Source organism: Euleptes europaea, chromosome 4, assembly GCF_029931775.1.
Source record: "Euleptes europaea isolate rEulEur1 chromosome 4, rEulEur1.hap1, whole genome shotgun sequence".
NCBI classification, from domain to species: domain Eukaryota; kingdom Metazoa; phylum Chordata; class Lepidosauria; order Squamata; family Sphaerodactylidae; genus Euleptes; species Euleptes europaea.
This window is the reverse complement of record NC_079315.1, coordinates 37,631,469-37,657,439: the sequence shown is the minus strand read 5'-3', so window position 1 is coordinate 37,657,439 and position 25,971 is coordinate 37,631,469. Positions and strand designations below refer to the sequence as shown.

Below are 25,971 nucleotides of genomic sequence, written 5' to 3'. Positions count from 1 at the left end.
TTCCTCACAGGATTGTTGTGTGGATAAAAAGGAGGAGATGATAATAATGTCACTGTGGAGAAAGGTGGAGTATAAAGGAAGTAAATAAATAATCAATATAGCTGAAGATGAGAGGCAGATAAAAGGTAGGTTGGTGAATGGCTGAGAAGGAACGAATAAGGCAGGGGAAGGGAAGAGGATATGGGGTTGCCAGGAGGGCAGAAGGAGGAAATAGTGTAAGGAGGGGATACAGGGGAAAGAGAGGTGCCACTCCACAAGTCCTTGAGGGTTCTCTATCATGCAAGTGGTCCTGACCCAGTAGGCTGCATCACGCAACTGGGCCACATTTTTCATAGGTAGAGGGTGCTGGGGGGATAGGGTTGCCAGTTCCCTCTTCACCACCAATAGCAGATTTTTGAGGACATTAGATATCATAGGATTTATATTAAAAGGGAAATTACCATCTGTATTTTTCCTTTCTGCTAAGATTCATAGACAATTATTCCTTGTTTTGAATAATTTCTCACACTACACAGCACTGCCCTGTTTTTGGTGTTTAAGCATATACATGAAGGTTTTGTTTTTTTAAGAATGACTAATGTGTCTGGTATTCTCAAAAGCTGTATGAAGAATGTTACTTTGCCACATATGGGTTTGTTTGGAAATTTCTTTTGCATACATACTGTTTTTAAAACATAAAAGTTACAGAACTGACATATGAAGAATATAGGGAAGGTTACATATCCACTTGGAAAGTATTAGGAAAAAGTTGCCTTTATGCTTATTTAAGGCTATTCAGTTAAAGGAAGCATAGTAGATTGATAGAGAATTGCTTATAGACCATTATATTAGCAAACGTGTTTGTTTTTCATACTTTATGCCTTTTATCATGCTACTAATAAAGTTAAAGCATCTTTTAAAAAATTACGCTATTCTGTATTTACAGGTTGGTGGAGATGAAAATCAGGGTGCTGTTTTTCTACGTGAGTTTACATTGATTCGAAGAGAGAGCCTCAATGAAGATTTCCTTTCAGATTTGCTGAATCATAATCACAAAATTGATGATCCGGTAGGACCCTCCTATCTATCCTTCAGCTATTTTGTGAATGTGGAAAACTACCAATAATTGCTTTTCTTGATATATTTAAAATGGCAATGAAGAGATTTCAGATGTTAGGAAGAAAAGAAATGACTACAGTTTTTAAACAATTCTTTCAAATTCATTCTTAAAAGAAAACACACTTTTCAACTTGTGATGTGATTACTGTACATGATGATTATTTCATGAGGAGCTGAGAATGATTTTATTTTCGTTTGTTGGCTTAACAGAAGGTCAGTATTTCCTTGAATTGCTTTACTTTGGATTGAACAGTGATTTACTGATACCTGTTTATGAGATAAGCAAAAAATCCTTTACACCAACTAAGAAAGAGTAGGGCTTTTGGAAGAGTCAGTTTCTTTATTACTCAGTTTATTTATTACTTTAGTGCTATCAAACTGCTTCAGCATAGTAGATTTCTGAGCTGCTTCAGTCTTTTCTTATGATCAGCTTATATTATGTGGTTATACCCATGTCAGCAGTATACTTCACAATGGGATGGGTGTTGCTGACATAGGTATAATTTATACAATGTAATTGAAATAAATTGGCTGCTATTTGTATACTTGACCAAAGTGGCATATGTAAATCAACTGTACTGAAGTGACTCAAGGATATCACAGCACTGCCATAGCTTGTATCAGCCCTAATTATAGCTTATTTCAGCACCTGTGAATATTTCTGTACTCCTGGTGACATCTAGAATGTCCCTTCTTGGATATCTACAGCTGTTGTATTATGTGGTACGTTTAGTTTACAGGGATGAATGGGAGTTTAATGAGTGTAAGAGTGGATTGTGCCTATGTGCTAAATTTACATGTAGCATTATTTTTGTGTTTTCTTGTTTTTATTGTCCTGCTCTTGAAATTAATATGGAGGTAATTACCTTCCGTTGCACTAACACTTGATGGTTATCATTGGTGAGAACATGGTTGGCTGGAATATTGAGATGAGGTGGATTGCATAAATAAATCTCACTTAGGTCAAACAATTAGTTAACAAAAAGTGAATGGAAGCATTAAGCAATCCCTTGTGTTTGTGGTAATCTATCTGCTTTCCGGCAAGCCTTCTCTAGGATTCTCACAATCCCACCCAAAGAGTTCACTCGTCGGACAAAATCAACACTTTGTTTTAACCAAGTGTATAAATTAATTGGTGAATGTTGTAGTAGATCAAGCAATGCTGCCAAGATAATAAAGATCCTTTGTAAAGATGATACCATTAACCGTCACTGTGATTAATTATGTGTGGATTGAATCACTGTGTATTGGATGCCATGTTGCCTAGATTAGCAGGCAACCTTTTTGTTAGTTTTGTTTCTGTTTTATTGTCTTGGCCTCTTGTTGCTTTGAAATACATTGGTCTTGTGATGGATTGTAAGTGTATTTGTAAATGGTTAATGATAGATAATATTGTGTAGAAGATTTCAACTAAGAAAATATTATCAGCAAGTTCTCACTCAGATACTATACAGCATTAGACACATTTTTAAAAGAGATCAATTTATATCAATATGTCTTGAATTTTCAATTAAAAACAAATGTTATTTTTGTAGACCAGAAAATCAAATTATAGTTACGCTATGATTACCTTTTTAATATTATGTTTGTAGGCCATATTAGGAATTTAAATACAGATTAATTACTATGTTAGCTTGCAGTTAGGTCCACAACAGTTGCTACTCTGTTGAAGTTTTACTGGCTTGTCTGCAATAGCCCGGCCCACACGTATATTACAGAAAATTCAGCCTAGCAGGCTGAAGTTAGGGTTGCCAGGTCTCTCTTTGCTATCAGCGGGAGATTTTGGGGATGGAGCATGAGAAGGGGAGGGTTTGGGGAGGGGAGGGACTTCAATGCCATAGAGTTCAGTTGCCAAAGCGGCCATTTTCTCCAGCTGAAATGATATCTATCAGCTGGAGATCAGCTGTAATAGCAGGAGATCTTCTGCGATTACCTGGAGGTTCACAACCCTAGCTGAAATAGAACTAACTCTCTTTTCTCAATTTTACAAAATAATCTTGAATGATCACCCAGAAAACCAGATGAGTAGCTGTTTACAAATCCATAAATATTGTACAAGACCTGTGTGCCACAGACCCTTGAAATCATCCAAAGTTATTTTCTGGTGTTGTTTCAGATGGACTAGAAGAATATACAACCACGTTTGTTCCAGTTCCTTGTACAGGGACTCCACTTAATCAAGCATTCTTAAAACACAACCCATTCACCCAGTGGAGGAAAAGAATAGACAAACAAGGCCAAACTCAATACTACTACAGCACAGGCTCTAAAAAAAAGGAACAGTATACCACTTGTTAGCTATAGTTACCACCTAAAACCATTCCAGCAATGATTTATAGCCCATCCTAGACTATGCTTCTCTCACGTATGACTTTTGGCTTACTGATTGCGCCCTGATCTAAAACAGTTTAGGAAAAATGGATCTTCTAATAGCAACATTAGTCCAGACTGTAACAAACTCAGGGTCTCTGTACATTATACAGGACATGCAAGTCAGGTTAGGGGAAGCTCCAACCCAACTCACATTTTACATGTTGTGTAGTGAGACCCTCAGATGCTACCTCTGTACCTGTATCTACACTGGCAACACTAATAACCAATTGTACTACCAGAGGCTCGTTTACCGTCTCATAATTTATGATGGTACATGCAAACATTAATGACAATTAACAATACCTGTCTTCTGTCTACATAAGAAAAAGAACTCTGTCTCTATAGAAAAAAAAGGACACAAATGGCAATTAAAAACAAAACTAGTCATTTTCCCAGAACATTCTATTGCTGACATAAGTTAGCATTTTTCAACAAAAGATATTCAGAGAAAGATTTCTAATTTCTGAATTAGAATTTATCAATAGGTATAGGTAGCCGCCCTAAGCCTGACCTTGAATGGGGGAGGGCAGCATAGTAATTGAATAAAATACATAAATAAATAAAATTATTATTAATTAAGGTAAAATATATTGTATTAACTGAGGCCTAAACATATAAGTATGAAATTGCTGAACATAAATAGGGAAATGATGTCATCACCAGTTAAAGTTGTTGGGTATGGTCACTGTGGTTATCTTGTATACTATTTTTTACCATCAAGTTTCCGATAATTCCTAGAGTTACCCATTGTCACTTCTAGGCTGTACCCAGAAGTGACATACCAGGGCAGTGATGTTTTCTTTATTTTTCTGCCGCTTGGAGGAGCAAAGGGCAACAGGCAATCGGCTGGTGGGGGTTCCCACTATACCAGGAGGCCTTGCCAACCCTACTTCAACTTGTAGTTTTTTTCCTTCCTCTCAGATAGCTGAGTCACTTCATTGCTAAAGTGTTAGCTAGAGAGAACAGGATATGAATGTTTAGATGCTAGAGATCAAGTGTTCATTTTTTCCTTAACCAAAATAAGGGCGTCTTGTCTAATACTTTTTGTGTTGTTTCAAATTTCCATAATCCTACTCCAATTGCATTGCTTGTTAGATGTCACATCCTACTGATTGTATTGACTACAATCTTTAAAAAAGGTCAGCGCTCTGACCCAAGCTGTTATCGTCCAATCAGCCTTTTGTCTTGCTTAGGCAAATTGTATTCCTCCTACTGTTTTGCCACCCCCCAAAGCTTGCAAGCCATTCCACCCTGATTCTACTCTATGCTGACGATGCAGTTCTGTCCCGCACAAGAATTGGTTTGAAAAGATCTTTGCAAACTTTTTCTGAGTACTGCTCTAGGGAAGGTCTTAAAATAAACCATCATAAATCTAAGATCATGATCTTCACTAAGAGGAGAAAAATGCCTCTTTTTCGCTGGGTATTAGATGGCTTTGAGGTTGACCAAGTCAAGGAGTTTGTTTACCTTGGCATTCTGTTTTCCCATAACCTAAATTGGAATGCCCATCAAAAAGCAGTGTCCAACAAAATTAAACCTGGGGTTGGTGCTATCGTCAATTTTTTTCACACCAAAAGTGGCAAATATATTCCAGGGGCTATTCAGGTTTTTAACCTGAAAATTACCCCAATTATCCTCTTTGCTGTTATCATCTGGATTACAGTCATCAATGAATCTATAAATCGTCCACTGCTTCAGTTCTTACGAAAACTCCTAAATGCCCCTCGATGTGTTGCTGGCGTTACTCTTCGTTCCGAGTTTGGCCAAATGTCACTTGAAGCTAGGGCGTGGTTGGCCGCCTTTAAACTACACCTTAAACTGTGCTTTAGCACTGAGGGGTTCCTAGCTTCTCTGAAGCATGACCCTTTTAAATCCTCATGGCAAAAAATCTTAGATGAGAAACTGGCATTGCTGGGCTTCTCGCAGGATATGTTATCAGATCTTGGGAAAACTGAAGCTTTTGCCAAAATTACAAAGCACATTAAAGAGCTTGATTATAACAGCATTACTTTTCATGCTCGTCGCGTCTGTTCATCCCAGTTCTTCGGAATACCCCCTCCACGTGGTCTGCCTGCCTATACATATTATCTGACAACTCCTCGTCTCTGTAGAGCTTTTTGCTTGGCTAGACTGAATGCTAACCCTTCTATGGTAATGCAGGGCAGAATTCTGAATATACCATACTCAGACAGGATCTGCCCTTGCTCTTCTGGCTCTATTGACACATTAGCCCATGCCCTTTTGGAATGCCGTTTTTACGAGGAACTTCGATCGCACTATATTTCCCCCCTTTTAATATACAAATCCAATGCCTCTGTGACTGACATAATACCTTTTTTACTAAGCGACAGGGACCCCAAGGCTACATTGTCAGTGGCAAGATTTGTTTCAGTCCTTATATCCCTCCAACACTAGATATATGCTGCTCAAGATCAATTGATCAAGGAGCTTCTAAGGGATAAAAGGAAAGGAAAGGAATGATTGTATTGACTTATACTGTGCAATTTGCCTCAAGTCTCTGTGAGAAAGGCAGACTACAAATAAATAAAAGTAACCTAGAGTCCAAGGCTTGGTTCACAGATGCAGGTGATGAAGTGGTAGAATGGACTGCACCATTGTAGGAAGCAGGTAGTGTATTCCAGCTTTGAATGTTCTTTCACATTTTAAAAAAAAACACCCTCCATGCAAACAGAAAGCTAGCACAGCAGGGAGAAAGTTTCTACCCCTCTCTGTGTGGGCTTTATATTTGCAAGGTGTTTTAAACAAAGTGTGAATCTCTCACTGCAGTCTAAAGATGTGCATTACATTTTTTACCAGTTCAGGTCCGTACTACATCATCTCTGGCATATATGAACTAAGACATGAAGTCCTTTAGCTCCTGTAGGCCCCAGATTCTACAAGCTCCAAAAACCAAGAATTTGAAGCATAGCACTCCCAGCTTTAACCTCAGAAATGTGAGACTTCAACTAGTCTCTACTGGCCAGGGGAAGAATGCCCCCCCCCTCAATCTTTATCATATTCTGTCTTGTGCTAAACTAATAACTAAAATTGTACTAAAGAATGCAGCCCAGCAATGTATACCATGTATCCTCCAGGGTATGCTTGCTTGCGCTCCCACACTCTCAGTTCTGAGCATTCAAAAGAAACATAGAATTTAAAAATAATTTTTGAAAGCTAGGATGAAATGTACATTCAAGGATTTAATGCCCACCAAATCAAAACAAGTTCCATGCCTCTAGACCTAAAAACAAAAGCTGTCTTTTGGGAAAACTGAATATGCTTTTATAATCAGTCAATTTCTGTTCTAGGTTTATGCTTGGATATTGGTAAAGATATAGTTAAGGACACATAATAAACCTCTAGCAAGAAAATACAATTGTAAAAGGATATATAATAAACAATTAATGCTATTGATTAGATTCTATTGATAAGCTTGAAATTCTTTACTAAAATGAAGTGAAAGGATTTTTTAAAGAATTTCCAGTTGTGAAATATGGTGTCTGCTCATTTGGTATGTTTGCCTCAGGTTAAGTCATTATTTTTATACATCTCTCTGACTATCTCTGTTTCTTTGTGTGTCATAAATGAATTTATAAATGCTTATTTATTTTGTCATTTATAACCCGCCCTCCTCGGCCGAAGCCGACTCAGAGCGGGTAACATCATATAAAAACATTAATACATCAATAATACAAATCTAAATTTAGAACAATAAAATCCCAATTAAAACTTAAAACCACAGAATTACAAAATTTCAAATGGCGCCTAACCACAACTCGTATTGCTGGATATTTGCAGGTTACCCCTCCGTTGACAATAATAATATAACAGAAGGGGGGGTAATAGGGAAGCCAGCAGATGATATTTGTGGCTGTCCTCATTGTTACCCGAAATGCTCTTTAATTGGGGAATTAGCTGAGCAGATCGGTAACTTTAATATTTATAAAGCGAGATCAACCAACTATACCAGAGCCCATTAACTGTGACCTTAAGAATAAAGACAGACAAGGGATTCCGAATTAAGAGAGTTTGTCGTTTCTTTCATTCAATGATGCAACACAAACATACAGAGATTCTAAGAAATAAAAGGTAGTAGAATAAGGATGGATTCCAACGTGGCAGGAGGTCGTTGATTGGGAAATACTGCACCTTTTTCCAGATGAGTTGTCCAAGTTCCAGTAGACTAAGATAGCAGAAAAAGGGGGACATGGGGAATAAACGGGGCATGGGTAGCCCCCAGCTTATTCTAGCATGGCTGCTCACTCCGGCAGAGTGGCAGGCTGTATTAAATGGGAAGCCCTACGGTAACGTATGGGCTATGGGCACCCCCGATATACTGTTTTTCTGGGGGCGGGGTGAGGGGATTTACCCCTCCTAGGTTCCCAGGTGACAAAAGGATTAATCTTCGGCTGCCATGGTGGGGTAGTGAGAATTTAGAAATCTATTCTGATTCCAATGACTTTTGCAACCCTGGAGGAACCAGGAGATCTCTGCTGATGTCCTTAACGATCTGTACACAAAAGACACGATCACTGCTAACGCCTGGGGATTGCTGCTGCATAGCTGGAGAAACGACTCATCGCTGATATCAGGATCGCTGCTGATTGCCCATTAAGTTGTTGATGTTGCAATGGGAGGGTGGGGTGTTGGCACTGACTACGTGACTGTCTGCTTTCCACGACATGGTTGCTGCTGGAACAGAGTTTGCTCAGGAACATGGAGTCTCTCAGGTTCATTGGAGGTTGCCCTTGCTTCTGCTTCCTAGCTGCTGGCTGCATGGAGCACACAGGAGAGGCCGTGTCAGTTTCAACGGAGTGCACAGCGGCCATCCCAGTAGCTTTTTGGGGTGGGCGCACGGTTGGAACAGTAGCCGTGTGCCTGCATATAGGGTTGCCAGGTCCAGTCCGGAAGTTTAGGCGGCCCGTATGCTTACATGAGCCATAGGCTTGGTGGAATAGCTCTGCCTTGCAGGCCCTGCAGAACTCTTTAAGGTCCCGCAGGGCCCTGATGTCACCAGACAGAGCATTCCACCAGGCCAGCACCAGGGCCAAAAAGGCCCTGGCTCTCGTCGAAGACAGCCGCACACTCCTAGGGCCAGGGACCACCAGTAAGTTATCAGCTGACCGTAAAGATCTTCAGGGGTATACCAGAAGAGGCGGTCCCAAAGATACGAAGGTCCCAGGCCATGTAAGGTTTTAAAGGTCAAAACCAGCACTTTGAACCTGATCCGATAGTCCAGCTGGAGCCAATGCAGTTGGCAGAGCACTGGCTTTATATGTTGATGAATGGTGGAAACTAGAGCATTAAACTGAAGACTTATACCTTTCAGTTTTGTCATCTTATTTACTGAGTAATGTGGGTGCACATATTGTCTCTTCCTCTCTCTCTTTCCTCCCACCCCCTAATCAATTAGGCACATTGGAGGTCTTTAATTCATTGGGTCAGCATGAGGTGGAAGCCACTTGACAGCACATAAATCACACAGCAATCTTAGGTTTGTACCCCAATACTGTCTCTTTTCCTTACCTTATGGAGAGGGGTTGGGACTGGAAATCTGGTGATCATTTCAGTGAAGTGATGAAGAAGTATGTTTTTATCAAACAGAAAGTGTGTGTCACTGGCTATTAGATAATGAGAACTTCCATGTTCAGCGGTGATATACCTCTGAGGACCAGATACTGGCAGCAGGCAAGAGGGATGGCCCGTCACCCTCATTTTCTTCTTGTAACTTCTCCTGAGGCATGTGGCTGGCTGCTGTTTAAAGCAGAATGACTAGAAAGGCTTTGTTTTGATCCAGTAAGGCAGTTTGTATACTCCCCTCCTGGCATTTTTATACTTATTTTCCCATTGTATGATCACTGGCTTTTGAAATATTAAAACCCCAGTAATGTCTCTCTGCCCTGACCTGGATGGCCCAGGCTAGCCTGATCTCGTCAGATCTCAGAAGCTAAGCAGGGTCAGCCCTGGTTAGTATTTGGATGGGAGACCGCCAAGGAATACCAGGGTTGCTGTGCAGAGGAAGGCACTGGCAAACCACCTCTGTTAGTCTCTTGCCATGAAAACCCCAAAAGGGGTCGCCATAAGTCGGCTGCGACTTGAAGGCACTTTACACACACACAATGTCTCTCTGGTTCAAGTAGTATGGAAGATGCCATCCAATTTAGCAGTGATCTGGTTAGGCTTTCTATCAAGAATGTTGAGCAGATTTTCTACTATGATACTGGTTCATGGTCAGATTTATATCTTGGTAATACAGGATTTTCATACATTTGGTCATATTTCAGATGTAAGACATATGTGTCAATGTTCATCCCCCCCCACCTTCAATCTCTTGAAATCAACATTTCAGTTGCCAAAATTTTAATTTGTATTTCACATTCAAATGTTTGTTCTGTTAATCCCTCCCTATTGGACTGCCCCCCCCCCAACCAAGTGAACAATACCAAGTCTCCTGCCATGCCGTAAGGAGCAAGGTAAGGAAAAGCAGGATGAAACTGTTTGTGGTAAGGAGCAGTAGAAAACTAGAGACCTCTGATATTCATGTTGATCTGGATTTTAGAGAGATGTATGAAATCATAGGAAATTAAAATGATTCTAGTTATCACCAGGTTTCCAGTCACTCATGTTTCTCGATGTGCTCATGTAGTAGTAAATAGTATAATATTGTTCTTTTGTCAGTATTTATCTGAACTCTTCCTAGCATGTGACAGTTTTGTCCTTCTAAAAAGAGGGCATGACCCTTTCATGTCTGGTGTATATTACTGTTGCTGTTTTTTTCTCTGTTAGACAGCCAATCAAGATATCACTGCTGAAAAGAAAATTACATTCCAAAGCTTGGAATTCAAGTTCCATGTCTGCCAAAATTGTCTTGTGTCTAGGCCCAGTGCTCCGGTTGACCAAAAGAAAGGGAAGTAGTCTTCGTAAAGTCAGAGCTATTAACCTTGTCCACACTAGGGAAATTACGCTGATTTTGGTCCAGTCTCTATAAAACAATGGGGACTGCAGTTTGTACAAGACTACCGGTTGTGCAATTGCCTTTTTCATGGATAAGGCTGATGTGTTCATGTGGAGTATTTCTTGTCTCTGGAACGATCTCTGTGTATCCCTTCCTTTTAACATTTAACAGTTGGAGGTGTGACATTTTCTTGTTGATTGGCTACCTTTTCTCAGTGTTACACCTGGAATGTAGTTTGGTTCAGGCATTTAAAGGCGCCTCTGTTAGCTTGCAAGCACCAAGAAGAGAGGGAGAAGAGGGCTTAGTGTATTGCAGCCACGCCTGTTCTGCTCTTAAATTTGACATTGGTGTTGGGGCAAAGGAGCAGTTCTTATACGTAAACCTGGGCCTCAAGTGATACAATAGCAATGACACCAGGACAGGCCCACCCAACTAGTCCTGGTAGCTTTCAAAAAGCCAGGTGAGGTGTTATGCAGAAGGGGGAGCAAATTGGGTGGCCTGAGAGAAGGAACCTGAGAAGCAAAGGACCCATATCGTGAGACTTCACATCCCAAGGAGGAACGAATCTGCATGCTGCAGTGCCATTCACCTTTTGTGTGGGCACACTGCTTTAGGGCAGGCAAACCTGGTAGAATGGTTTCCTGGCACCCCAGCCTAGGCTGCTGCCACAGCTGCATCTGTACACCCTGGTGAAAACTTTGGGCAGAAGCTCTGCACTCTTCATTTAGAGGCAGAGATGAGTCTTAGCCCCATATGCTAATATCTGAGGGAGGCAGAGAGACATTACTTCTCTGTAGAACCCTGTCCTCAAAGGCCAACTGTGACGTGGAAACAACAGAATAATTGGTAATTTTTTAAAAGCTAATTCACACATGCAAGTTACTGTCATGACACAGTCAGTGAGAGCTGATCATGAATATGTGAATGTTAGCATAATAGCTAATATCGTCCTGGCTTTGTACAATTCTGGAAGTTTGTCTGTATTTTGTTTTTGCTATGGCATAGTACAAGTATTACTTGTATATCAGTGGGTTGAGTCCTTATTCAAATAGCTTGCACTCCTCCATCAGCCCTTTTAATATCTGTCAGAATAGGCACCAAATCTTTAACAGCTTTTTGGTAAAAGAAAAAAAAGAGCATAGTAGGAAAATGTATTAATATGTTCTCAACTTAGCTCGCAAGCAAACTTTTCAGGGAATCAATCATAACTTTGCTTAGCTATAAATGTCAACTTAATATAGCCACTTGTACTGAAATAATAAACTTGGAGACATTTGGATTTTTGTGTCTTCAGTTTGGATGCACATCAGTCATTTTATATGCTTTCTCTCCACAATGAACTTCACTGACTCTCCCCACCACAACAGACATTTCTGCCCACAAAATAGGAACGTAATATGTGCGTATGAGTATTATCATGTTCAGCTGATCCTGAGCCAGTATTTGTAGCACTTAGCATGTTCGGCCTTGACTAGGGAGTCTTGGCTTCAAATCCCTTCTTATCCATGAAGCATACCTGGTGTCCTTGGGCATGTTACACTTTCTCCCTCATCTGGATCTACCTTACAGGTTATGAAGATAAACTATATGCCATAATCTGTCAGCAGCCTTTGACATGGTTGACCATGATCTCTTAGACCACTGCCTTGCCAACATGGGGATTTGGGGTACAGCCTGTCAATGGCTGCGCTCCTTTCTCCAAGGTTGGGGACAGAGGGTGGTGCCGGGGGAGGTGGTGTCGCAGCGGCACCCTTTGGTGTGTGGGGTGTTGCAAGGAGCGATCCTTTCCCCTATGTTGTTTAACATCTACATGTGCCCCCTTGCCCAGCTAGTTCGGAGTTTTGGGCTGGGGTGTCATCAGTATGCTGATGACATCCAGCTTTATCTGTTAATGGACGGCCATCCGGACTCTGCCCCGGACGCACTGGCTGAGTGGATGCTGTGACTGGTTGGTTGAGAAAATGCTGGCTGAAGCTAAATCCAGCGAAGATGTAGGTCCTGTGCTAGGCCGGGGCGGTTTGGGGTCAGGGTCCCGGCTTCCGGCTCTTGGCGGTGTGCAGTTGACATCTGCATCCACCGTCAAGAGTCTGGGTGTGATTCTGGATGCCTCCCTGTCTATGGAGGCCCAAGTTGCAGCCGTGGTCAAGGTGGCTTTTTTCCATCTATGCCGGGCCCAGCAGCTGGTGCCCTATCTCTCCCGCCCTGATCTAGCCATGGTGATCCATGTGATGGTCACCTCTAGGCTAGACTACTGTAACTCGGTCTAAGTAGGGCTGCCCTCGAGACTGATTTGGCAGCTCCAGCTGGTACAGAATGCGGTGGTGAGACTCCTTCAGGGGTCTCGCCCTGAGAGCATATAAAGCCAGTGTTCTGCCAAGTGCACTGGCTCCATCTGGACTATCGGATCAGGTTCAAGGTGCTGGTTTTGACTTGTAAAGCCTTACACGGCCTGGGACCTTTGTAACTTCTGGACTGCCTTTTCAGCCCTGGCGCCGGTCTGGTGAAATGCTCTGTCCAGTGACATCAGGACCCTGCAGGACCTTAAAGAGTTCTGCAGGGCCTGCAAGACAGAGCTATTCCACCAAGCCTATGGTTGAAGACAGCCGCCAATATCACTTGCTGGCCTCCCTATCCCTCCCCCTCCTGGTATATTATTGATGTCAACTGAGGGATAACCTGCTGCATATATCCAGCAACATGACCAGTGTTTAGGCACCATCTGTATTTTTTGTAGTTTTTAAGTTTTAAATTTGGAATTTTATTGTCTTAAATTTAGATTTTTTGGCTAATTTTATTGCTGATTATATTATTGTATCTTGTATGATGTTACCCGCCCTGAGCTGGCTTCGGCCGGGGCAGGTGGGCTATAAGTTACAAAATAAATAAAATAAATTTATAATGAACACGTTGGAGGAAGAATAACATACAAATGGAGTAAAAAGAATTGTCATATGTAAATATGTAAATAGTAAAATAAAAATAATTGAATGGAGCCCTCTTGGGAAATTTATCTTATGTAGCAGCTTGTGTTGGTGTCTCTTGCCTTTTCATTCTTTTCAATATATATCAGCAGTATGTGTTGATGTTCATGTGAAACATCTGCAGCAGAATGTTGGTTGCATATTGCATGCAGCTTACTTTGTGTTATCCTTGAAAATTCATTCCAGTGCATAAAACAATTCAAACCAGGGGAATAATTAACTGAAATAACTTTGGCAATACTGGTAGCAAGATTTTTTAAAAGAACAGATTAAATGATATCCTGTTTGTATTTAGTGAAGTTGGTAAAATTATCTACCAAATGCATATTTTTAGTTGAAACATCTGCCAAACTAGAAACACAGAGTAGTATCCATCAATGATAATTTCAGTGGGAAAACCTTTTCAGGGCAAGGTTTCTTTAGACTCATAGTTCCTATTTTTTAATTACCCCATTAACTCATTGATTCAGTTGAATAGTTATATCCCACTCTTACTGTTGCTGGTGTTCATGGGGTTTTTTAAATCCTTGCAACAACATGGTGAAGTAGTGCTCTAGCCCTAAAGACTGAGAACACATAACATTTTACATATTTTGCTTGCCCTTGCATTTGTTCTGGAAGACATTTCTGCGCTATATCCATTTTGTAGCCGAAAAACTGAGGCTCACGGTTTGTGCTGTTCCCAAGAAAGGTTGTGATTGAGCTGTCGAATGCATTCCATGTATAGTGCATGATCCATTGGCAGTACTAACTCCGTTAAAATCTGTATGATTGGCCCTGGTCATATTCAAGTGGATTTATGAGTTGGAAACACATTGTAGTAATCATGCAGAACTGGACACTGCATTTTTCAAAGTGGCTCCATTATATATAAATACTTACTGATTTATAAAGGAAAACCTGAAACTTCATCAACACCATTCTGAATACAAGAAGCCCTTATTTACTATGATAGATAGGAAATCCTTCTTATTTTTAAATTCTCCATACACATTGAAACATGGGATGGAATTCTTGAATGTACATTTGCACAGTGGTAAATACCTTTTCAGGAGATCAAGGAATATCATGACATATGTCCCTGGGCAGGGTTGTGTCAGATCAGTTACATCACCATTGTTATAGCTCCTTAGCAGGGCACATACTCTGTCTTTGTGTTCTGGAAAAACATCCCAGTTATGGAGAATAATAAAGTTAAATGAGTCGGAATGAACTATTGTGGTGTGAGACTAGCACAACAAAAATAAGATACTTCTCTGCTTATCTGGGGATTATTTATTTACAAAAACTGAAGCATTTTGTGGGGAAACTCATACTGTGCAAAGAAACTACAAAAATACACCAATTTATCTCTCTGTGTGTAAAGTGCCGTCAAGTCGCAGACGACTTATGGCGACCTATTTTGGGGTTTTCGTGGCAAGAAACTAACAGAGGTGGCTTGCCAGTGCTTTCCTCTGCACAGCAACCCTGGTATTCCTTGGTGGTCTCCTATCCAAATACTAACCATGGCTGACCCTGCTTAGCTTCTGAGATCTGACGAGATCAGGCTAGTCTGGGCCATCCAGGTCAGGGCCACCAATTTCTACCCGGACCTAATTTCTACTGTGTCCTTTGTTTTCCACTGTATCAAGCTTATTGTTTAAATTCAGTCTGTTTTTTGCTGATTCACAATGCTGCAACTGCAGTACATAATATGTACTAATGGAAAATACAATAAGATACAACAGGAAAATGAAAAGACGTTCACAATAAAAAAGCATAAAACAACAAGAAGGGTAACTGAGAATGTGATATGGGGAGTTCATCCATCTGCAGGCAGCATCTGGACCAATGTAAACAGTCTATATAGTCTAGAGATGAAGGAAGTCAGAAAAGACATCTAAATTGCTGGGCAGGAAGCCGGCAAAGGTGAACAGGGACTGGTCAAACCATCAGATTATGCATCAACTGCAGGAAGTTAAACAAAGTCAAAGAAGCAGACACATGCCCCATGACCCTGATGGATGAACTGTGGAAACTCTGGAGGCAGCACAGTACACCACCCTGGACCTTACGAAAGGTCTCTGGCAAGTAGAAACAGTGCCACAGGACCAACCCAAAGTCACCTTTACCAACAAGACCAGTTTGTTCAAATTTACAGACTTCCCATTCAGGCTTAGAAATTCCTCTGGCACCTACCAGAGGCTAATGAACAAGTTGTTGGAGGGTCTGGGTGAATTCACTCTAGATTAAATTGATTATGTGGGCATCTTTAGCCAGAGCTGGGCAAACACCTGATCATTGTCAGACTGGTCTGATTGCAAAGGCAAGAAAATGCCAGGGTGCTCTAAAACAGGTAAAGTACCTTGGACTGACACATCATGGGAAAGGGAGTCATTAAACCAGAGGTATTCAAGCTAGAAACCATTAGGGTATGGCCAGTGCCTCTAACCAAATGCCAGATAAGATCCTTTTGGAGTTTAGTTGGCATTGTAGTGGCATCGCAGCTCCATTGTATGGCCTGACTAAAAAGGCTCTACCAGACACTGTGAACTGGATGGCAGAATGCTAAACAGTATTCCAAAAGTTGTAAGAGCTGATAACATCTGATATCATGGTACTGGCACCTGATTTTGCAAAATCATTAATTATAACCACAGATGCTTTCAGTGTGGGTCTGGGAGGAGTATTGACACAGTGTGGACCTGATGGATAGACACACCCACTGTTATTCTTGAGCAGGAAGCGCCTGACCAGGACACAACACTTTTCATCTGTGGAAAAGGAGTGTTTGACTATTGTGTGGGCACTAGGGGAGCTAACCCCATATGTTTGGGGATGAAAGTTACCCCTGCATACAGTTCACTCTCCACTGTGTTGACTCTACGACACTATGGGCAATAATGGCAAATTGTTCCAGGGGAATATGCTTGTACAAGACTTTGATTTTGACATCATTCATGTCCATGGGCATGAAAATGTAGCATACCCAGGAGGGTATAAGGAGGAAGAAGGAAGAGTTGTTGTTGTTTTTTTTTTACTTTCTCACTCTCAGGCAGAGGGCATCTTGGAGACAGATGGGTGATTCCTTTCCAGTGCTAAGGTCAGACAGGAACTAATTTATTTTCCACTTCCTGCTTCCTGCCTGGAATCATTCCTGACTCCAGTTTCCTTCCTGCCTCGCTAAGGGAAGGCAGCTACAGAGGTTGCTCTGTAGCAACCTTACCTACATGAGGAAAGGAACATTCCATCCTCAAGGAGAAATAGTCTCCTACTCCAGCTCTTCAGCAGAGAAATAATGTTGGCACCGATGGTCTTGGAGCTGACAGCTTCCTCGAACCTCCGGTCCACATGGCCACGCAGGTGGTTGAGCACGGTAACAATAAGGGCTGGCCAGGCTCCTGCACAGGCGGTTGAGCCCCGGAACACCAAAGCGGCTGGCTGGGCTCCCACGCAGCCGGTTGAACCACAAAATGCCTAGCCGGGCGGCCAGGCTCCCACGGAGGCAGTTGAGCCCGGTAACAACGAGGTGGCCGGTCGGGCTCCTGTGAAGGCGGTTGAACCCAGAAACACCTAAGCGGCAGGCTGGGCTCCCTCAGAGGCGATTGAGCCTGGGAACGCCAAGGCGGCCGGCTGAACTCCCGCGGAGGGGGGGGGGAGCCAGCAAAACCAAGCTGACGAGAGGAAGTGTCCAGCTAGGCCCCTGCTGTGGTGGTGGAGCCCGAGCACGCCAGAATGGCAAGAGAGCAGCGGCGCCCAATAGGGCCGTGAGAAAAGCCACACTGCAAGTAAGAAGCCCCAGGAGAGGTCTGATCTGCCTGCAAAGGCAGCAAGGACCCCCCGCGAAGCTCTGCAGGCCCCAAGAACCAGTTGGGACCAGATGGAGATGTGGTCTCTATAGAGCGGTGAGTTACAGGGGCCCCAGGAACAGAAAGCCAGGGGTGGGCAGCAGGAAAAGGACCAAAATAGACTAAAAAAGAAAGAAATAGAGAGACGCTCCAGAGCCAGAAAAGGGAGCGGCTGCTGCTAGGATGCCATCTTCTCACACCTAAGGATCTTTTAATGATTGCTTTTCCCAGTCTCAGTCTCCTTCTGACTACTTGGTTGCAGTCTCCCTTTTGGTTGATGATGGAGCCAAGGAATAGAAAATATTTCATTATTTAGTGAATTTGTTAGCTCTGGATTTTTCTTGGGCTGCATCTAACATCCTGTGATATGGTTATTTATGTTACATAAGGTTCCCAGGCCAGAGACCATGCCTTTAAGTAGTTTGAGACAGGATGAAACTGCTACACCTGCTCTTCTTTCAGTTTCTTGCTAATTTTCTTTCCCCTCCTGTTAAGAATTTAAATATATTGTTAAGAATTTTAATATGGTGGCCAAAGGAATGAAGTACGATGTATTCTGGCTGCATCCAGTGGCATGGAACATTTTAGACACCATCTCTCAACGAGGAATTGTCAACCCTGATGACTGTTATTTCCAAATCATAGTTCAGAGCTCTCATTCAGCACTGAAGTGTTCCTCTTATTTTTGAATGGTGAAAAATAGCCCATAAATCTAAGTCAGCAGGTCCCTGAAAAGAGTATATCCAAAAATGAACCTAAACCAGAATCACAATTCTTTACATGTGTGCTCAAGCTCTTAGCGTTTTATAATTGGTCACATATGGGATTTTAACAGAGAAACCAATTGTGCAGGCTTATGTCTGGATGTTGTGGGAGCTTTTTCTGATTTGCAAAGAGCACTCACCACTGGAGGAGATAACCCACTGCATTTAATTAGGGGAGCTTGTGGAGATATTTAACCATACGTTCCTTGTGTCAAAGCTAATGTAAAGTTATGAGACAAATCCCTCTTAATTCTCAGCTGATTTCATTGCTTGCTGCTGAAAAGAATGAGCTTCTTTTTTAGATATCTGCCTCAGGGTGTTCATTTGTTTGTCTCTTCTAATATTACCTGTAAGCTTTTATACGTCTTTTATAGGTGTTTATTTTGATGCTTGTTTATTGAATTACATGTATGGGTAAACAAATGCAAAGATTACTAAAACCACAATACTCAGTCAGTTCTTCTATGCAAGAACCACTGGAATGAATAGTGCAGTACTTGGTACAACTGAGTGTATGGAGACTTAAGGCATGGTTTCACAGAATGCTATATAAACATCCTACCATCGATCATTCATTTGAATGGGGGCTAATATAGAACCTAGGATACTGTATCCTATATGTCTGTATATGTTGAAACGACAATAATTGCATGAAATGGCCTCTGTTTCTGTTAAAATTTCTCATGTGGTTTGTCAGTCAAGAGTAGGATTATCAAAGACAACTGTTTCCATGCAACAAAATGAATTGTAGTTATCATTCTGGAATTTAAAAAAAGAAATATTTTTATTTAATTTTACCCTTTATACTTCTACCATCTATTTCATCATTGGAACGGAATACACTAATTTCCAGATTTTTTGCAGATAGATAGCACAAGGAGTGTTAAAATGACTAACTTGATAAAAACATGTCTTGGATTAAATTAATGTTTCTTGAAGATGAAAATGTCATTTTTGTTGGAAATTTTAAAATTACCTGTTTTAAAAAAAGAGTGGTCTCATAACAAGATCCCACTTTGTTCTTTTCAATTTATTTCCAAAGATATGCTTGATGTAATGTGTAAAAGTAATTGAGAGTGGCAGAAATGATAGGATTTTTTCTGTATTCAATTTGAATTTTTATTCAAATATTAATCTTCTAGTTATAGGAGTTCTGTTTTTATTGCTCTGCAAAACAGCAAATTAAGGAATAAACCTTGAAGTAAAATAGACATAAGAGAAAAAATTCCTAATACAAGCTACTACATGTTAGTTGAAGTACGTCTGTCTCTAGATTCTACTACCTGAAAAACATACTTTGCTAGTTTGGGAAGCTGAAGATGACATATTTCAGCTGTGAATCCTGTTTATAAGGTTCTTTCTTCTGTATCTGTATATCTGATATTGATGTTACATATGTTCACATATTGGAAGCCCCATCCAAAGAAAACCTAATACCTTCTAGCTCTAAAATTCATCCCAGAAAATGAATGTCATAGATACACATAGACCTTTATTTTGATTACACAAATATGGAAATCTGTGGAAAATTACATAAAGGTCTATTTTAACCTTTTTTTGTTTTTTTTTGCTGTCAAAAATGACAGCTAACTTATGGCAACCACATAGGGTTTTCAAGGCAAGAGGGTTTTCGAGGCAAGAGACATTTGGAGGAGGTTTGCCATTGCCTGCCTCTGCGTCATGACGCTGGTATTCCTTGGAGGACTCCCAACCAAATACTAGCCAGGGTCTACCCTGCTGAGCTTCTGAGATGATTAGATCAGGCCAGCCTGGGCTATTCAGGTCAGGGCCTATTTTAACTAGATTGGTCTAATTCAGCTACTTTGGGTTTTGCATTCCACACCTCCACCTTTTTAGCAAAGCAGATGTGATGACATTAGTTATCCATACACAGTATTTGCCCTCACTCTGAGTTGGCATTTGGCATTGTGATGATCCAGTTCTGCCTATGTGATCCCTGACTGGCTTGAATCTGAAACAGCTGCCAGGAGTGGCAGTGAAGAGCAGCAAATAGGTGCAAATGAGGTTATTACAAGTAGGTAGGAAAGTTGGGGAACACTTCCAAGTTTCCCTTTCCGTGCCAAAAATGTTCACTTGTGAACATTTGGTGCATCTCTGATCCTGTAAGTATGATGAAGCCATCTCCAATCTTATGGATAAGTCTGAGGGTCTGCTTTTAGGTATGTTGACATTTTATGTATTGTAGAAAATGCAACTTACTGTTGTTCTGTTGTGATGGCAAATTGCCAGACCTCAGTGAAGGAGTCTGACTCTGCAGACTTTAGTCCTGGATTATGTGTTAGGAGCCAGCTGTTACGTCGATTTTTTCATCCCAGATTTTATATGTGAATTCTTTGTAACATTTGTGTGCCCCCTCCCCTGTTATGTTATTGATACACACAGGTACTCCACAGAACATGCTTGAATTTTAAACTGCAAATATGAGTAAACGGAAATGTTTGGTGTGTGTGTGTGTCCGGAATTACTTGGCAAGAGATTACTTTCTTAATACAGACAATTTGACAGCATGTTTCTGGTATTGAAAATTATAGGATGGATTTAGAGCTTTTGAACTCCTGGGTTTACCTAATTATAGGTGTACTGCTCTGACAAGACTACACAATTTATAGTGGCTACTCCTTCCTAGTTACCTCTTAAAAGGTAAAGGTCACCTGTGCAAGCACCGAGTCATTCCTGACCCATGGGGTGACATCACATCCCGACATTTACCAGGCAGACTTTGTTTACGGGTGGTTTGTCAGTGCCTTCCCCAGTTATCTTCCCTTTACCCCTAGCAAGTTACCTCTTAGGTTGTCTTATTCTCTAATTAGTTCTAATGTGTCATTTTGTTTTAAATTTCTGTGCTACTGCCTTCGATCATCATGTTTCAGATATCTCAGGAGAGTATACTTGCCTTAGGTGTATGAGATATAATGTCCAAAGAGCCCACCCAAGAGATGAAGAAGAAAGAAAACTTGAAGATTCTGTTTGAACAGAAGCTCAGATAAGTACATAAGGAATTAATGTCTACAGACAGCTATGAGATAGATGCAGAAGTCTCCAGAATTCAGTTGAATGTTTTAACATAGCTATTTTTAGTCAATTGAATATTAAATCATAGACAGCTTCTGAATTCATGTCTCAAAGAGGCATTCAGAGGGGGCTTGATTTGCCACAACAGGTAGAGAGGAGAGCCAAATGGCATGATTCTGCCTTCTTTGTGATGGGATTTGGAGTGGGGTTGGGGTGAAGGTTTTTCACATGGGTATTTTTAGTCAGCTGGATATTAAGTGAAAAGAGGAGTGCATATTTAACAAAATGAATGAGTGTCTTCACAGACTTGATTGGACGCTTCTACACGTTAAGTTACTGTGGATGTTAAGTGTATTGAGGGCTCTGAAACATGTCTCAGGAGACCAAATATTTTATAATTTTTTAAGTAAGATGTCCCTAGTCTGTAGGGAAGATAATCTGAAGCAAGTTCATAATTATTTTACTTTTAAGTGGTGAACCACAGGTTGGGTAAATTGAGAGCAATCCTGTGGCTGTGTTGAGTTAGTGCTAACACTAGTTTAAGATTAGGGGCATTGCAAGCCTGGAACCCACAGATTTCATGCTATTGAGCAGTTATGTAAGCATGCTACTGACCAGGCAAAAAAACTGAATCACGAGAGATTTGTAACCACCATGGGCTAAAATTCTGGAACTAGCCATACATATCAGAACAGAGGAAGCTATGATTGAAGCTGTAGTCCTCTGTAACACCACAGGTTTATTGTGTGTAAGTTCTCACATTCAAGCACCGGATATAGTCCACCTAGCAGAGAATGCTGGAAGAAGCTTCACACACCACTAAGAGAGTGTGCAGCAATGGAGGCATGATCCACAGACCAATTACACTATGTACCTTTTAGCCTTCTTATCACATGCCTCAGACTGCACATCATTGTGCCTAATTCTCTCTCCCTGTCTTGCCACACCTCCCAGTGCTCATTTGCCTTGATGAGCTATACCTGCAGTTTATTATTGCAGCATACTTTCTTATCCATTCCCTACCTCTAATTCATGCAGTGAGACAGTGTAGAGTATCATACTAGCAATGTTTGTTGGCATTTTGAACACTTAGGAGTCTGACCATTTCCTCTTGCTGGTGCCAATGTTGCCAGAGAGTGGAGACTCTTGAGATTGTAAAGTAACCCTGAGGTCAGTCTGGTTTTATAGGTAAAGAATCCCTGTGTTGTCAGGGCCTAACTGCACGTTACTCTATGTACAGGTTCCATTTAATCACTAGCTTCCCTTGGTCTTGCCTCTGATGTCCACACCTCTCATTTATTCCCCATGAAGGCAAAATATTGGCTGTATGGATGAGTCTATGCACTACATTTTTATCCCCCAGCCATAATATAATTGAAGACTTTTCCTAAACTACAGTTATTACAGAATGCTGTGGCCAGAGTGTTGACTTTAGTGGGTTGTAGAGACCACATTACTCCAGTCTTGTTCCATCTGCACTGGTTTCCAGTTTGCTTCAGGACTCAATTCAAGGTGCTAGTATTGACCTTTAAAGCCAGCATGGTGTAGTGGTTAAGAGTGGCAGACTCTAATCTGGAGAACCGGGTTTGTTTTCCTTCTTTTACACATGAAGCCTGCTGGGTGACCTTGGGCTAGTCATAGTTCTCTCCAAACTCTCTCAGCTCCACCTACCTCACAAGGTGTCTGTTGTGGGGAGGGGAAGGGCAGGTGATTGTAAACCACTCTGAGACTCCTTAAAGGTAGAGAAAAAGCAGGATATAAAAACCAACTCTTCTTCCTCTTCTTCTAAAGACCTGTACAGCCTGAGATCAACACACCATAGGGACTGTCTTCTCCCATATGAACCTACTCATACACTCTGATCATCTTTGGAGGCCCTGTTTCAGTTTCCCTTTCATCAGAAGCTAGGTGGGTAGCAAACCAAATAAGGGTTTTCTTGGTCATGGCACCAAAACTTTGGAACTCTCTGCCCAAGGAGATTTGTGTGTCTCCCTGTATGAGTGTCTTTCATCAGCAGATGAAGCCTGTTTTTGTTTTGTCTGGCATACCGCTGATACTGGCCTTGCTTCTGATGTTTCCTAATTTATAATTTTAAATGTATTTAAATTGCTCAAATATTGTTATTCTTTTTCACCACCTTGTGGACACTGTTAGGGTGGAAATATGGCATTAAAATGTTTTAAATAAATAAATTATTTATTTGGTTTGGGCTATGTACCAGTTTACCATGTAATTAGCAAATACTGGAATTCAATTCCCAAAGTGGAGTGTTCCCCTTAAGTTCAGTTCCCCACATATTTTCCTGTGGTTTCATCAAGGATCTGTAAAGGCTTGTTAGAAGGCTTTAGCTCATTTGTTGTCCCTTTGGATAATTAAAACCACTCCCACCCTGTTAGGATTACTGCTTATCCTCCTCCACTCTATACATTCAGAGTTGGCTGTTTTTTAACAGTGCCAGTTAGAATTCCCAAGAATTTAGAACTATTCCTCAAATAGTTCTTCAGATTCTCTAAGCCATGTGACTTATCTAAAGTTGCTTGGGCATGGTTAGCAGGTTTAACAAGATCTTTCCATTTTTCAGAATTTCTTAGCACATTTTAGGCATTTCATGTATATCTAACCACAATGGGTAAGGTGTCATCCTTGACCTATCTCACCCTTATCAGGTCTGGTTTGAAATGCAGCTTCTTTCCTGTCCTGTCTTCTCTGCATGAACACTGCAGCTGCAGTTTTCCAACTTTATGTAACCCCTTAAATAGCACCTGAGCCATGTTGTCACATTTCTAGATTAAAAACAGGTTATGTTGCATGAGGCTGGTAGTTTTACCTTAGGTTTGAGCTTGCATATTTTCATGGATGGATGGAAAAATAGTTAGAATCTTGCCTATTCATGGGTGCTATTATATACCTTGGTTTGTTGTTGACAAGAATGAAATCAGGAAATTATCCTCCCCCCCATGCTGTCTTTGTCCACGACTGATTCTGAGTGCAATTTGTCATGACATCCAAATTAGATGACGTGACAGACTATGTCTTGTTCTCTTGTCTACCAGCTAGTATTATGCTCTGTCTACCTGCAGATTTACTGTTCAAGTAAATATGTATTAAATCCAGCAGCTGTATAAACAAGATTTCAGATGTGAACAAGACAGATTAAAACTGTTATATCTCTATTGATGTTTCATTTTACGATATTTGAAACACTCATTGTGCAATTAACCTTTTGTAGTAAAACAAGTTTAAGATTATAGTTTTCATTGTGTTAATTGCATATTATGATGCCAGAAATATGCATATTCACCTATTCAGACTGAATGGTGGCCACATATATTGGGAATATCACTTGTACCACATGATCCTAGTATATGCAGTTGAGTTTCCCCAAATATGGTCTCTGAAAAAGTTACCTCTGATAACTTAGAGGTTTTGCCCTTGGTTTACAGTGCTGGTTCAGATTTTGTCGTGCTGATACAACTTAGCGACACAAGAGGTCAAAACAGTAATATGTAAAATTGCTTTGATAAAGGAGCAATGACTGCAAGGAAAGCTGCTAAAGGGCTAAGTCTCGTGGACACTGAAATGATTTCAACGGATTCTATTAATGTATAAAGGGACCCACACGTTCTTTTCTATATATGGATGTTATGACTGGTAATGCTACTGGGAAGGAAATCTAAACTAAACTGCTGCAGATTTTGTAGTAATAACATGCCTTAATTGCACAGAGTTAGCATGCCTACATCTTGGTTTGATAAAATACCTACATGTAGTTTTTAATCACATGTTTCTACCCCCCTTTCATACTTGTTAAGCCCAAGAAATTTTATCTGCCTTATCTGCAAACAGAATCTGAACAAAGGGAACAACATGTTGATGGAGTGTGTTTTTGATTGCCAGATAACTGCTTCCATCTGTTCCTTAAGTGAGGCTTGTGGCCAAGTTTCTTCAACACCTGAGGGGAACAGATTTCTTGCAGCAACCACACACCCTGTTGTGTCACTTTCACATTTCACAGCAGGACTTAATTAAAGCCAAAACCAATTACATAGTTGTTAGTTGAGTGAACAGTTAGATAATGCTCTCTACCTATAATTTGTTTAACTTCCATTTTCATCAGCATAGCTTGTGTACTGATGTCGCCAATGCTTGGAGCTACATCTGTACACAAAAACTTTCTTAAGTAGCTACAAAATGTGTCGGAGTATAAGTAGCCCAGACACAGCTGTGGAATGCACACTCTCCTCTCTCTTCAAAACAACACAGCTTTTTCAAATGGCTGAGGGCAGCAGCTAGTCTAGTTTGCAGATGCTTCAAAATAAGCAGATATTCCATTTATATTGAGTCTTTCAAAGCTGAAATGCTATATCGGTGGTATTTGACCCCAGAAAAATGCTTAGTAGTATATATCATGCAAATCTTTTAAAATGTTGGGAATTATAGGATGCTGAAGCAGGTTTCTCTCTTGTACGGTGGAATCGTGCAAAAGCACAATAAATGGAAGGTTATTGGAGGGGGGGCTGGTTGCTTTCTGGACATCCAATAACTTCTAATCCTTTGGCTGTACTATTTTAATAGATAAGCTTCGTCTGGTCAGTGTGGTGTACCAGTTAAAGTGTGAGAAGAGGACTGGGTTCAGAGCCCAACTTGGCCATGAAGGTGACTGGACGGCTTTTGACTGGTCATTCTCTCCAAGCCTAATCTTTACCTCAGAGGATTGTTGTGAGGATGAACAGCAGATGGAGAGATAGCCTTGAGCTCCTTCAAAGAAGGGGTGAATAAAAATATAAGATAGAATCAGTGATTCTCTGAGGGGGTCAGAGAGCCACCAAGGGGAAGTATACAAATCTTGGGGAGCATTCAGAACTATGTAAACTCTGTAAACCCAGCAAATAGGAATCAAACCTAATATTAAGGAGTTGGCTGGTGGCTATTTGGCACAA

General features: G+C 40.9%; 1 protein-coding gene across 1 annotated transcript in view; it reads left to right on the top strand.

Annotated features, from left to right (window-relative positions):
* The first annotated feature begins 577 nt into the window (after window positions 1-577).
* The window catches only part of ADAMTSL1 (ADAMTS like 1), a 553,327-nt gene continuing 527,933 nt past the window's right edge, over window positions 578-25,971 (top strand). The window contains exons 1-2 of the mRNA XM_056848970.1: window positions 578-586; window positions 926-1,048. Coding sequence (XP_056704948.1) covers window positions 578-586; window positions 926-1,048 — 132 coding nt within the window. The remainder of the gene's footprint in view (window positions 587-925; window positions 1,049-25,971) is intronic.